Source organism: Microcaecilia unicolor, chromosome 3 (assembly GCF_901765095.1).
Source record: "Microcaecilia unicolor chromosome 3, aMicUni1.1, whole genome shotgun sequence".
Taxonomy (NCBI): domain Eukaryota; kingdom Metazoa; phylum Chordata; class Amphibia; order Gymnophiona; family Siphonopidae; genus Microcaecilia; species Microcaecilia unicolor.
In genome coordinates, this window is record NC_044033.1 from 363944344 (window position 1) to 363958316 (window position 13973).

General features: G+C 44.3%; 1 protein-coding gene across 4 annotated transcripts in view; it reads right to left on the reverse strand.

Annotated features, from left to right (window-relative positions):
• MCM9 (minichromosome maintenance 9 homologous recombination repair factor) overlaps positions 1-13973 on the reverse strand; it is a 142401-nt gene that overhangs the window by 24342 nt on the left and 104086 nt on the right. For all 4 annotated transcript variants that reach the window (XM_030198553.1, XM_030198552.1, XM_030198554.1 and 1 more), the window contains one exon: positions 10658-10832. In XM_030198553.1, coding sequence (XP_030054413.1) covers positions 10658-10832 — 175 coding nt within the window. The remainder of the gene's footprint in view (positions 1-10657; positions 10833-13973) is intronic.

Genomic DNA, 13973 nt, shown 5'->3' on the forward strand with positions numbered 1-13973 from the left:
AACTGCCTTCTGGACTGACTCCATCCTGTTTATATCTTTTCATAGGTGCGGTCTCCAGAACTGCACACAGTATTCTAAATGAGGCCTCACCAGAGACTTATACAAGGCACTATAACTTCTTTTCTTCTGCTGGCCATTCCTCTCTCTATGCACCCGAGCATCCTTCTGGCTTTGACTGTAGCCTTGAGATCATCTGACACAATCATCCCCAGGTTTCATTCTTCCTTCGTACACAAAAGTACTTAATCCCCTCTACTATACCATTCCCTTGGATTTTTGCTACCCAAGTGTATGATCCTGCATTTTTTAGCATTAAATTTGAGTTGCCAATTGCTGGACCATTCTTCAAGCTTCACTAGATCCCTCTGCATGCTATCCACACCCTCCGGGGTGTCCACCCTATTACAGAGTTTGGTGTCATCCGTAATGAGACAAATCTTGCCAGACAGTCCTTCCGCAATATCACTCACTAAGATGTTAAAAAATAGCTGGCCCAAGGACCGATCCCTGCAGTACACCATTGATAACATCCTTTTCCTTGGAGCAAGTTCCATTTACCACTACCCTCTATCTCCTTCCACTTAATCAGTTTTTAACCCAGTGAGTCACTTTAGGTCCCATACCAAGGGCATTCAATTTATTTATTAGTCGCTTGTGAGGAACCATGTCAAAGGCTTTGCTAAAATCCAAGTGCATCATATCTAGCACCCCTCCTATATCCAGCTGTTTGGTCACCCAGTCAAAGAAATCAATCAGATTTGTCTGACAAGACCTGCCTCTAGTGAAACCATGCTGCCTCGGGTTCTGCAGTCCATTCAATTCTAGAAACCTCACAATCCTATGCTTTAGGAGTGTTTCCATTAGTTTACTCACCACCAAGGTCAGACTAACAGGTCTGTAATCTCCTCCTTATTTCCACTCTTGTGCAGAGGGACCACATTCGCCTTTCTCCAGTCCTCTAGGACTACTCCAGACTCTAAGGAAGCATTAAAGAGGTCAGACAACAGAGCAGCCAAAACTTCCCTGAATTCTTTGAGCACTCTCGGTCCCATTGCTTTGTCTATTTTTAGTTTAGCTAGCAACTCCTGAACAGAGTCTTCTGAAAATTGGTCCTGGTCTACCAAACATTCATTTCCACCAGCAATTGTATTCAGCGACCCTGCCCCTGGCCTTTCATCCGTGAACACAGAACAGAAATAATTGTTAAGTAGTTTAGTTTTATACTTATCAGCTTCTACATATTCCTCCCCTTCACCTTTGAACCTCACTATGCCATTTTGGCACTTCCTCCTATCACTTACATATCAAAAAAATGTCTTGTCCCCCAGTTTTACCATACTGGTTATCTTTTCTTCCATTTGTATCTTTGCTTTCTGAACAGCTTTTTCAGCTTCTCTTAGCTTTTCTAGGTATTTTTGCCTGTCTTCCTCTTTCTGCATCATCTTGTAACTTATGAAGGCTAACGTTTTTTCTCTTACCTTTTCAGCAACTACATTTGAGAACCAAAGCGGCCTTCTTTTCCTCTTATTTTTATGTACTTTTTCTAACATGAAGGTCTGTCGCCTTTAAAAGAGCTCCTTTCAGTTTTGCCCATTGCTGTTCTACTTCCTTCAGCTGATCCCATCCAACTAACTCTTCCTTGAGATATTCCCCATCTTGGCAAAGTTAGTTCTCTTGAAGTCTAGAACCTTCAATCTTGAATAAGCCCTCTCCTCATGTGTCTTAATATTGAACCCCACATCCAGTGATCACTAGATGCCAAATGATCTGCCAAATGATCACCCACTGTAACATTGGAAACACTTTCCCCTTTGTAAGCACCAGGTCCAGAATGCACCAGGTCCAGAATAGCTTCATTCTGAGTGAGTTCCTTTACCAACTGCTGGAACAATTCTTCCTGTAGAGAATCCAAAATCCCCTTGCCTCAATCAATGCCCGGCATATTAAAATCACCTATCAGTAGTACTTCTCCTTTCCTAGCTACCTTGTGAATGTCTTCAATTAAATCTCTGTCCATTTGTTCTGATTGTATGGGAGGCCTGTATATCACACCTGTAACAGATGTTCTCTGAGGACAGCATGACTTGAATCCTTATGAATAGGTGACATCACTGACAGAGTCTGGCATGGGAAACATGACCCCAGCAACACTTTCTAGAAGCCTTTAGGCTGTCTCATCGCACATGGGTGCCTGTTCCCACCTACAGGAATGTGGTAGAACTAGAGGACACGAAATGAGGTTGAAGGGGGGCAGGTTCAAGAAAAATGTCAGGAAGTATTTTTTCATGGAGAGAATGGTGAATACTTGGAATGCCCTCCCAAGAGGTCAATGGGATTAAAAGACTACAAGTCCCAGCAGTCCTTGAGGGAGGCACTGAGTAGGACCAGGAAGTGCTACCCACACTATGAGTCCCAGAATCCAAGGGGAAAGGAGGAGGATTGGAGGGGGCTTGATCAGGACGATAGGAGACAGCTGGGAGGAGGTGATCAGGAGGATGGGAGACAGCTGGGAGGGGGTGCTGTAGAAGAGCCCATGGACTGCCAGGCAGGGGAAGGTGGAGGATGGTTAGAGAGAGAGAGGAGATCCCAGATGGAGAGCCCATGGACACTTCTGCTGTAGCTCGAGTTAAAGGTGGGCAGTTGAAATGGCTCATGGCCTTAACCCTTTTATTTACGCAGACGATGTCACACTATACATCCCTTACAAACACGATATAACAGAAATTACCAATGAAATCAAACTCAGCTTGAACATCATGAACTCATGGGCGAATGCATTTCAATTTAAACTTAATGCAGAAAAAACCCACTGTCTCACCCTCTCATCCCAATACAAAACGAACAAGCCCATCAATATTAACACCCCTGATTACACCCTCCCTATCTCAGAAAGCCTGAAAATTCTTGGAGTTATAATTGACCGAAACCTCACGCTAGAGAACCAAGCAAAATCTACAACAAAGAAAATGCTCCACTCAATGTGGAAACTCAAACGTGTGAAACCTTTTTTCCCGAGGGAAGTATTCCGCAACTTGGTACAATCCATGGTACTAAGTCATTTAGACTATTGCGAAGGAATCTATGTGGGATGTAAAGAACAAATCATAAAGAAACTCCAAACTGCTCAAAACATAGCAGCCAAGCTTATATTTGGCAAAATGAGATTTGACAGCGCCAAACCCCTACGAGAAAAATTGCACTGGCTCCCAATCAAAGAACGTATTGCGTTCAAAGTCTGCACCCTGGTTCACAAAATCATCTACGGCGAAGCCCCGGGATACATGACAGACTTCATAGACCTACCAACCAGAAACACAACAAGATACATACCTAAATCTCCACTACCCAAGTTGCAAAGGTCTCAAATATAAAACAACCTATGCATCCAGCTTCTTCTATATAAGCACACAACTATGGAACGCACTACCAAGCACCATGAAAACAATTTATGACCACTTAGACTTCCGGAAATCACTACAAACTAATCTGTTCAAAAAGGCATATCCTAAAGATACAACCTAAATGGCCTGAACCCTGCAACACAACAAAGCCAAAACCATACTGGACATAACTAAACTCTTCCTCCTCCTTACGATCCCCTAATGTGTTTGTCACACATGAACTTTATCCTACTACGACATCACTCTGTATTTTGCTTATACCGGAATTGGCTTAACGGTACTATGTAAGCCACATTGAGCCTGCAAATAGGTGGAAAAATGTGGGATACAAATGTAACAAATAAATAAATAAAGCAGTAACGGAATTAAAAAAAGTGTGGGATAAACATAAAGGAATCTTGTTCAGAAGAAATGGATCCTCAGAAGCTTAGCAGAGATTGGGTGGCAGCACCGGTGGTTAGGAGGCGGGGCTAGTGGTTGGGAGGTGGGTCTAGTGTTGGGCAGACTTCTACTGTCTGTGCCCTGAAAATGGCAGATACAAATCAAGGTCAGGTATACATATAAAGTAGCACATAAGAGTTTATCTTGTTGGGCAGACTGGATGGACCGTACAGGTATTTTTCTGCCGTCACTTATTATGTATGTTACTATGTTACAGGAACCCTTCAGTCTACTTGATAAAGGAATACAACTCTTTGGGGAGATGGGAGGGATGTGAGGATTCAAGTCCCACTGTCCTCAAAGAATACCTGCTACATGTAATTTTGTTTTCTCCAAGGACAAGAAGGAATGTGAATCCTTATGCATAGGACTCTCTAGCTATAGGCTGCCTTCAACAGAAAAAAAGGGAAATAACATGTGGCACTTCAACAGGCAGACACCAATATTTTAATCTTTTTTTTTTAAGGCAGCCTGGAACTGAAACACAAGGGCCTAGAGCGGATGGAGTTGGATTCCACACCCCAAATAGATTCTTGGGGACTATTTGGCCAAATCTACTGTCGTATCGGTAGTCCTGTTCTAAATAGTAGTGGGAAGCAAATGTATGGACAGATGTCCATGTTGCAGCTCTGCAAATCTCCTCTATGGAGGCTGATTTCAAGTGGGCCACCAATGCAGCCATAGCTCTGATATTATGAACTGAGATAAGATCCTCTAGTCAACTCAGCCTGGGTATAAGTGAAGGAAATGCAGTCTGACAGTTACACTTGATGGAATGGTAAGATGGACGCCAAACGGGAAGCCCCATAAAGCACTCCCTGGAGACCTCAACAGTTCGTACCCCGAATCTGCTAATTAGACCGGGACAGATCCCATCCAGATAACTTTGGTAAGCAGCCGATAGTTCCGAAGGGATAACTGCTGAGAGACGTCTCATCCTTTGATCCTTACAGCGAAACCTAAGCGGAGCACTGGGAGGCGGAGTGTCCGCAGGATTTCGGCACGATCTGACAGCATTCAGGAACCTCAAAGGAACTCCAAAGGAAAGTAAAAGACCAAAAGAGGACTACCACGCCAAAAGGTGTCCTTCAGAGCAGCGCCGATGAACAGAGCCCAGCAGCCCAGCATGCAAAACTGCCATTGGAATCGCCCCAACCATCGACCATGTGGCCAGACCAAGTCTGGAAAACATGGGCAGCATGATTGCCCGGTCCACGGCGTACTGAGCAACACTGCCAAAGGGAAGGAAAGACCAGATGACCAAACTGTTCCACAGTAGAAAGGCGCTCTTCCTAATAGGACCGGTTGATGATCAGACAGGTCCGAAGGATAAGTACATAAGCACTGCCATACTGGGAAAGACCAAAGGTACATCAAGTCCAGCATCCTGTTTCCAACGGTGGCCAATCCAGGTAACAATATACCTGGCAAGATCCCAAAAAAGTACAAAACATTTTATACTGCTTATCCCAGAAATAGTGGATTTTCCCCAAGTCCATTCAATAATGGTCTATGGACTTTTCCTTTAGGAAGCCGTCCAAACCTTTTTACAACTCTGCTAAGCTAACCGCCTTTACCACATTCTCTGGCAACGAATTCCAGAGTTTAATTACACGTTGAGTGAAGAAAGATTTTCTCCGATTCGTTTTAAATTTACTACATTTTAGCTTCATCGCATGCTCCCTAGTCCTAGTATTTTTGGAAAGCATAAACAGACGCTTCACATCTACCCATTCAACTCCACTCATTATTTTATAGACTTCTATCATATCTCCCCTTTTCTCCAAGCTGAAGAACCCTAGCCGCTTTAGCCTTTCCTCATAGGGAAGTCATCCCATCCCCTTTATCATTTTCGTTGTCCTTCTCTGCACCTTTTCTAATTCCACTATATCTTTTTTGAGATGCGGCGACCAGAATTGAACACAATATTCGAGGTGCGGTCGCACCATGGAGCGATACAAAGGCATTATAACATCCTCATTTTTGTTTTCCATCCATATAGATGTCTGCACCCACATCATACCCAACAAGTCTTGACTGGAGCAGCTCGCCGAGAAGAAGAGACGGTCTGACGCCTGTGCCCTCACCAAACCCCTTGAAGGCCATGATGGCCTACCGGAATGGTATAGGCTCAACTATGTGGGAGAGAACCTCTGCAAACCTGGCTGAACTTTGACGTTCATGGTGGTTAATTTGGAGGAAGGTGGTGCCAATTTAAAGCATAACCTCCCCGGACTATTTAAAGAACCCACTGGTTAGAGATAAGGGGGCATCTTGCTTGAAAAGAAAGTCAGCCTCCCCCTACTAGTAGGCAATCCAAAATGATCATTCTCTTGGAGCCAGTCAAAAGCTCATCCCTTGCATTGACTGGGAAGCTGATTGAGTCCCCTGCTGCCAAGGGTGGGAGTGGGATCCCTGGGTCTGCTGGGAAGGGCAGGACAGTCCAGACTATACTTTGAAGAGTAGTAGGATCTCCTCTGGACCCCACCTGAAAACCTCCAAGAAGTGGAGGCTACAGAAGGAGTGGGCCAAAAGAAGGACTTCATGTATCAGTTTTGTTCTTGATGAGGTCAGCGACCTCTTCCACTTTGTCCCCATAAAGATTGTGACTTCAGCAAGGGACATCTGCTAGTTTTTCCTGAACCACTGGTTCTAGGGCCGAAACACACAGCAAGGTAAGTCTGTACATGTCAATACCTAATGCAGGGACTCTGGATGCCACATCAAAAGTATCATAGGCTGCTCGGGCCCAGCGCTTTCACCACTTCTTCTGCTTGACTACCAACTCACAGAGATTCGCTGCCTTATCTGAGGGCAGAGAGTTCACAAACTGCTACACTGTGCACCAAGATCCACTTGAAGACTCGGAGACCCTTTTAAGTTGAGGTATGTCCTGCAGGCAATGCATAGGTCTCAAGGATCAGCTGACCCACTTCTGGTCTTGACACTGTTAATGTTGCAGCAGCAGTAGTTGCACGGGACCACCAGTCTGATCCAAATAATATATGGACAAGAATACAACTCCTAGGGGAGGTGGGAGGGTATATGAGAATACTAGTTCTGTAGTCCTCGAAGAACACCTGCTACAGGTGAGCAACTTCACTTTCTCCAAGGACAAGCAGAACTTAGTTTCTCATATGTGGAGAATCCCTTGCTACCAGGCTCACAAAAAACAAACCACAGTCAAAAAGGCCTTGTAACGGCAAGGCCAACCAGAACCAATAACACTAACAAACAAAAAGACATGCTGAGAAGGTGCAACCTGGAACAGAAAAGAATGGGTATAGGATGGTGGAGTTGGATTCTAGACACCAAACAAATTCTGCAAGACTGTTTGGCCAAACCGGCTACTGAGTCGTATGTGCTGCTCAAGGCAGTAATGGGATGTGAATGTGTGGACTGAAGACTATGTTGTAACCTTGCAAATCTCCTCAATGGAGGCTGATCTCAAATGGGCTACCGATGCAGTCATGGCTCTAATATTGTGAGCCGTGACATGGCCCTCAAGAGTCAGCCTAGCTTGGGTGTAAGTGAAGGAGATGCAGTCTTCTAGTCAACTGGATAGAGTGCATTTACCGATGGCTGTCCCCATCTTGTTTGGGTCAAAAGAAACAAAAAGCTAGGTGGACTGTCTATGGGCTTTAGTCCACTTCAGACAGAAGGCCAAAGTATACAGTGCACTTTCGCCAGGATGGGCAAGAGGTCTTGGGAAGAATGTTGGGAGGATGACTGACTGGTTAAGATGGAACGCCAACACTACCTTAGGAAGGAACTTAAGATGTGTGTGTAGTACTCTGTTATGATGAAACTTCATGCAAGGTGGATCAGCTACTAAAGCCTGAAATACACTGACTCTGAAAGCTGAAGTAACCACCATAAAAAAAGAAGACCTTCCAGGTCAAGCACTTCAGATGACAGGAATCAAGTAGCTCAAAAGGAGCTTTCATCAGCTGGACGAGGATGACATTGAGGCCCTATGACACAGTAGGAGGCTTGATGGAGGGCTTTGTCAACAGCAAACCTCTCATGAAATGAACTAGAGGCGGTACAGAGATGGGCTTACCCCCAACATGGTAATGATAAGCACTAATTGCACTGAGGTGAACCCTTACAGAGTTGGTCTTCAAACCAGGCTCAGAGAGGAGGAGGATGTATTCAAGCAGTTTTTGTGCAAGGCAAGAGAGGGAGGATCTAGGGCCCTGCCCTGACACCAGATGGCAAACCTCCTCCATTTAAACGCATAACACCTCTTAGTGGAATCTTTTCTGGAAGCCTACAGGATCCTGTAGACACTTTCAGGCAGCTGCAAAGAGTCAAATTCTTGCTCTCAACATCTAGGCTGTGAGGGCCAGGGACTGGAGTTTAGGGTGCAGAGTCCCTTTTTTCTGCGTGATAAGAGTTGGAAAGCAGTCCAGCCTCCACAGTTCCTCAGAGGACAACTCCAGAAGAAGAGGGAATCATATCTGTCTTGGCCAGTAAGGGGCTATGAAGATGATGGTCCCCCAATCCTACTTGAGTTTCAGCAAAGTGTCTAGCACTAGTCTATCATGTGATCTGTCTGGAGCAGAACTGAGGGACTTTGTTGTTGAGAAGAGGGTCAAAAAGATTCACCGAGGGAGGTGCCCTACTCTTGGAAGATCTTGTGGGCAATGCCCATGTTGAGAGATCACTTGTGTGGTTCCATGACCCTGCTCAGACTGTTGTCTTTCCCCTCTAGGTATGTTGCCCGAAGCACCATGAATTGGCCAATAGCCCAATGCCATATCCCGATGGCCTCCTGACACAAGGGGTAGGATCCAGTACCCCGCTGCTTGTTCACATAGTACATGGCAACCTGAATTTCCATTTCAATGAGAACAATTTGATTTGTCAGCCAATCTATGAAAACCTTTAAAGCATTCCAAATCGCCCATAACTCTAGGAGGTTGATTTGATAACTGGAATCCTGAGCAGACCATACTCCCTGAGTGTGAAGCCCATTTACATGGGTTCCCCACCCTAGAATGGATGCATCTGTAATCAAAAGTTCCTGGTGTAGAGGAATTTGGAATGGGAGTCCCAGGATCAAATTGGGCCAAATTGTCCACCAGAGAAGTGTCCGGAGTTATGGAGATGACATCCACTAGGTTCCCCATAGCCTGGTTCCACTGAGAAGCTAGGGTCCATTGGGAACTTCTCAAGTTGAGGCATGCCATGGGCATAACATGAACAGTGTCTTGGGGAGTCTGGAGGGTTAGCACTGCTACCATGGAGGGGGAGCAGTCCCTCACAGCACTGACGCTTCTCTGGTGCTGACAATGTCAATGCCCCAGAGCTCCTGGCATTGTGCACCAAGAAGAACCTATTCCAATGCTTCTTTGCCTTCACTCAGTGCTTGGCATTGGGCTTCTCTGGTGTCCAAGAGGACAGTGCAAAATTCAGGGTTTTCTCAGTGTCAGGTATGAGTGAACTCAACTTTTGGGCCTCCTACAGGCGCTGAATGTCAAGGAAGGTGGACACCTGCTCGGTGCCAGAGCATCATCAGTGTAGCTTGTGAGGCTATAGAGACTGATGCTTTCGTGCTATCAATGAATCAGATTTATGGAGGTCAAACAGCTTCCTTTGAACCACCTCCCTGGATTTCATGGCATTCTTCTGCATTTGAGCACACGGAGTACAGGTTAGATGATCATGGTTCCTTCCTAGACACTTGAGGCACTCCTCATGAACCCACTGGCTGACTTTGAGGATATTAAGGAAAAGATATCTGCAGCAAAATCAAATAACTCAATAATGCAGGAAGGAAAAATAAACAAAGAGAGGCCAGGACAGGAGCCCAGGCCTTATAATGGCTGCAGACTGTTAAAAAAAAAAAAAAAAGTAAACAAAAGTGCCGAAAGTTATAGGAAGGAAAGGGAGGGAGGTTATGGTCAGACACTCCAAAGAGAACCAAAATACAGTGCAGGAAGACACAAAGAAGAAAATAAAATAAAGTTAAACAAAAAAACCCTGAAGAAATCATGCCACAAGGCACATCTTGTCAGTTCCAGGGAGAGAAAAAGACCATTTGTCACTGTTCAATTATTATCTTACCCTTAGCTTTATAGGAGTTGTTATGATTGCTGCAGTTGTCTGGGTCTTGCCATGTCCAAGTATATGGAACCAACGTTTCAGTCATCAGCCGCTTAGACGCAGAAATACCGAACAACTACAACAATCATGATGCCAGCCGTGGAAACGTAAGAGAACAGGTGTTCTTATGTTGCCATAACAAATGGCCTGTGACCAGACTTGTGGGTTATAATTATTGTAAAAAAAAAAAAATAATAATAAATATATGTGTGTGTGTGTATTTATCTGCCATCCTACAGCATGGCCTTCCTCTTAAAATTAAGAACCTTCCATAATATTTTCCATTAAAACTGAATGATGTGTGTGAGTGGTGGAGAAACAGAAAGATAATAAATAATATTTCCCCACTTTTAATTGTTTTATCCACACTTTCCTTCACTTTATTTATTCAGTGGAAAATCAACTAAGACTTTTCATTCACTCCTCATTTAGTTGCTACCCACAGGCAGTGGTCAGTACAGATTCCAACTCATGTCTCCCCTTCTTACAGTAACCCTACAAAGCTCAACTCTTGGCTCAGGTTGCTCAGGCCAGATCAATTGCACCTGCCTTTGACTCCCCCCCCCCCCCCCAGCATTCCAGTGTGAGCTGGCTCCTGGAGCAGAAGAAATCTTAGCATCCAGAAGACAGTAAGGATAATACCTTGGATAGTACAAAGAGAGCAACAGTGATGCATTTCTTCAGTTTGTATAAGCATCTCTCACCCTGCTTTAGCTACACTAATAGTCTGTTGCTCCATTGCCTCATGGATGCTGGTTCGATCATGCTCCTTGATGCTGTTGAACTCATCAATACAGCACAAGCCACCATCTGCAAGCACTAGCGCTCCAGCTTCCAAATTCCATTCTCCAGAGTCCTTCACGGCCGTCACCGTCAAACCTTGAAAAGGAAAATAAAGAGATTTCACCTTTACATGTTATTTTTTTAAATGCACATTTTGATGTTCCCATTCAGAACTTTCTGTCTCAAATCACTACCACGTTTAACCACTATAATACTGGGATAGAAGTAGCTGACTGTAGGGTGCCTTCTCGCCACCTTGTCCACAACTGTTCCATTACAAGTGACTTCTGCAGGCTGATACTGCAGGATAGATCAGAGACCAACACCTGGTACTAAAGCTAATATTATATACAGAAGATCACTTTCCCTTGTTATCATCTTCCAGTTAACTTACAGAGCTGGTGCCACACTGACTCCTTATGGCTAAAATATAGAATGCAGCCCATTCCAGGAACCAGGCATTTCAGATGTGCTGAGGAGGGGTGAGGGGAGGGTCACTGCCTAAGAGGTACCAAAAGGATGCCAAAATCTGAGTAGCATTGCAGGAATGGAGGAGTAGCCTAGTGGCGAGGACAACAGGCTGAGAAGTGGTGAAGCCTGGGTTCAAATCTCACATACTCTTTATGACTTTGGGCAAGTCACCTTATCTTCCATTGTCTCAAACTATGGGACCTATTTACTAACCCATGGTTAAACAGCACATTTGTACACTGACTTACTGCGGGATCCACTAACTTGTGGTACTCAGGTAAATTTGGTTTGTGTTACAGCAGCTGAAATACCATCCATTCTAGCCATAGCACTGCAAAGAAACATGGCCCTAAGTTGGGCCTGCTATCTTTTAAAAAGGACCAGTCTGTGATGGCAAGAAACCTTTTCCCCATTCCCCAATCATTTAAGAAACCAGCGTGTCCCCTCTAGACTTCCCCCAACCCTGTTCCTTTTGAAATAAAAACAAAAAACCACTGGACCCAACCACAATCAATTTGTAATTAGAAGCTGCCCCAGATGGCATCCATCCCTTGATCTATTTGAAATAAGACCCAGACCCGCTCCTCTACTCATGTAAAATTAGAACTCTTGAATGCTAAGGCTGCTTCTGCTCCAGGAGCCAGTTCACATTGAAATGCTATATGGGAGGTCAGAGGCAGGTGTAGTTAACACATTCATGCAATATCTGCTGGCCCCAGCAACCTGAGCCAAAAGTGGAGCCCTCTAGGTTTCTGCAATCCCCCAGAACTTACCGGGGCAGGAAGGCATCTACCTAGTGGATAGTGGGAGACAGAACCAATCTGAAGTCATTCCTGCCCTGGCAGCTCCCTCTGTGAAAACGGTAGCCTCAGATCATAGTAACATAGTAAATGACGGCAGATAAACACCTGTCTGCCCAACAAGATAAACTCATTTTACGTGGTGTGTGATACTTTATATGTATATCCGAGTTTGATTTGGCCCTGCCTTTCTCAGGGCACAGACCATAAAAGTCTGCTCAGCACTGTTCCTGTACTAAAAGTTCTGAAGCTAACATCGAAGCCCCTTAAAATTTACACTCAAGCCCATCCATATCTATTCAGCCACGATCAGGGCGCAGACCGTAGAAGTCTGCCCAGCACTGGTTTTACTCTCCAATTACCGGTGTCGCCATCCAATCTCCGCTAAGATTCTGTGGACCCATTCCTTCTAAACAGGATTCCTTTGTGTTTATCCCACACGTTTGAATTCCATTACCGTTTTCATCTCCACCACCTCCCACGGGAGGGCATTCCACGTATCTACCACCCTTTCCATGAAAAAATACTTTCTGATATTACTCTTGAGTCTGCCCCCCTTCAACCTCAATTCATGTTCTCTAATTCTACCACCTTCCCGACTCCGGAAAAGGTTCGTTTGCGGATTAATACCTTTCAAATTTAACGTCTGTATCAGGTCACCCTTGTTTTTCCTTTCCTCCAAGGTATACACGTTCAGGTCGGCAAGTTTCTCCTCGTATAGTTTGCAACGCAAATCCCACACCATTTTTGTAGCTTTGCTTTGCACCACTTCCAGTTGTTTTACATCTTTAGCAAGATACGGCCTCCAAAACTGAACACAATACTCCAGGTGGGGCCTCACCAACAACTTGTAGCGGGGCATCAACACCTCCTTTCTTCTGCTGGTTATACCCCTCTCTATGCAACCTAGCATCCTTTTGGCCACAGCCGTCGCCTTGTCACATTATTTCTTCACCTTCAGATCCTCGGACACCAACACCCCACTAGCAGTTTTATGGTACAACATCTAGGTGTCAGGCTGCCAACTAAGGGAATGTGTCTTATCTAAATAAAGTTATTCTTCATATCTCTGGTTAATAAACTGTCTTAAAACTCCTCTAATTTCTCCAGGAGATCTGTTAAAGAAGTACTTTTTGGAAGTCTCATTAGTGAGTAATAAAGCTATGCCACCCATGTCTCAAATATTTTACATAACAGATGAGGTTTGTTCAGGGCAGTAAGCAATTCTGAGTGATGGGACTGTTCAATAGACAGCCTGAACTTCACTGGCTTCCAGACTTCACAAGGTAATTAATAGAAATCAAACAAAATAAAACATGGAAAAGAAAATAAGATGATACCTTTTTTATTGGACATAACTTAATACATTTCTTGATTAGCTTTCGAAGGTTGCTCTTCTTCGTCAGATCGGAAATAAGCAAATGTGGTAGATGACAGTATATATAAGAAAAGGTTCCAAGCATTTCATTGACAGTCTAACAGGGTGGGGATGGGTAGGAGGTATGCATGGGAACATCAAAGCATTTCAGAGATAGTCTAACAGGATGGGGGTGGATAGGTGAGAGGAAGGTGATAAACATAGCAGTACAACTTTATGGTTTATAATGGGCTAGAAAACCCAGATCTTTGTTAAGTCCTGTCTTTTGGGTGTCAAAATATTCAATCATTCTGACTTCAAAGGTCTTACATTCCTGTATTGTTTTAAAGTTACCTTTAAGGATTCTTACTATGAAGTCACTGGTACAGTGATCTGGTTTTGTAAAGTGCTGGCCCCCAGTAAGGAGTAGAGCATGGGTACGACTCCCACTTACACGTGCAACATACAGCATACTGTAAGTTATATAGGTAGCTGCTACATTAAGGGGTCCTTTTATTTATTCATGACATTTAAACTCCACATTAGCCTGAAATAGACTCAAGTTCCATGTGGCTTACAAACAATAAAGTGAATAAAACATAATAATGT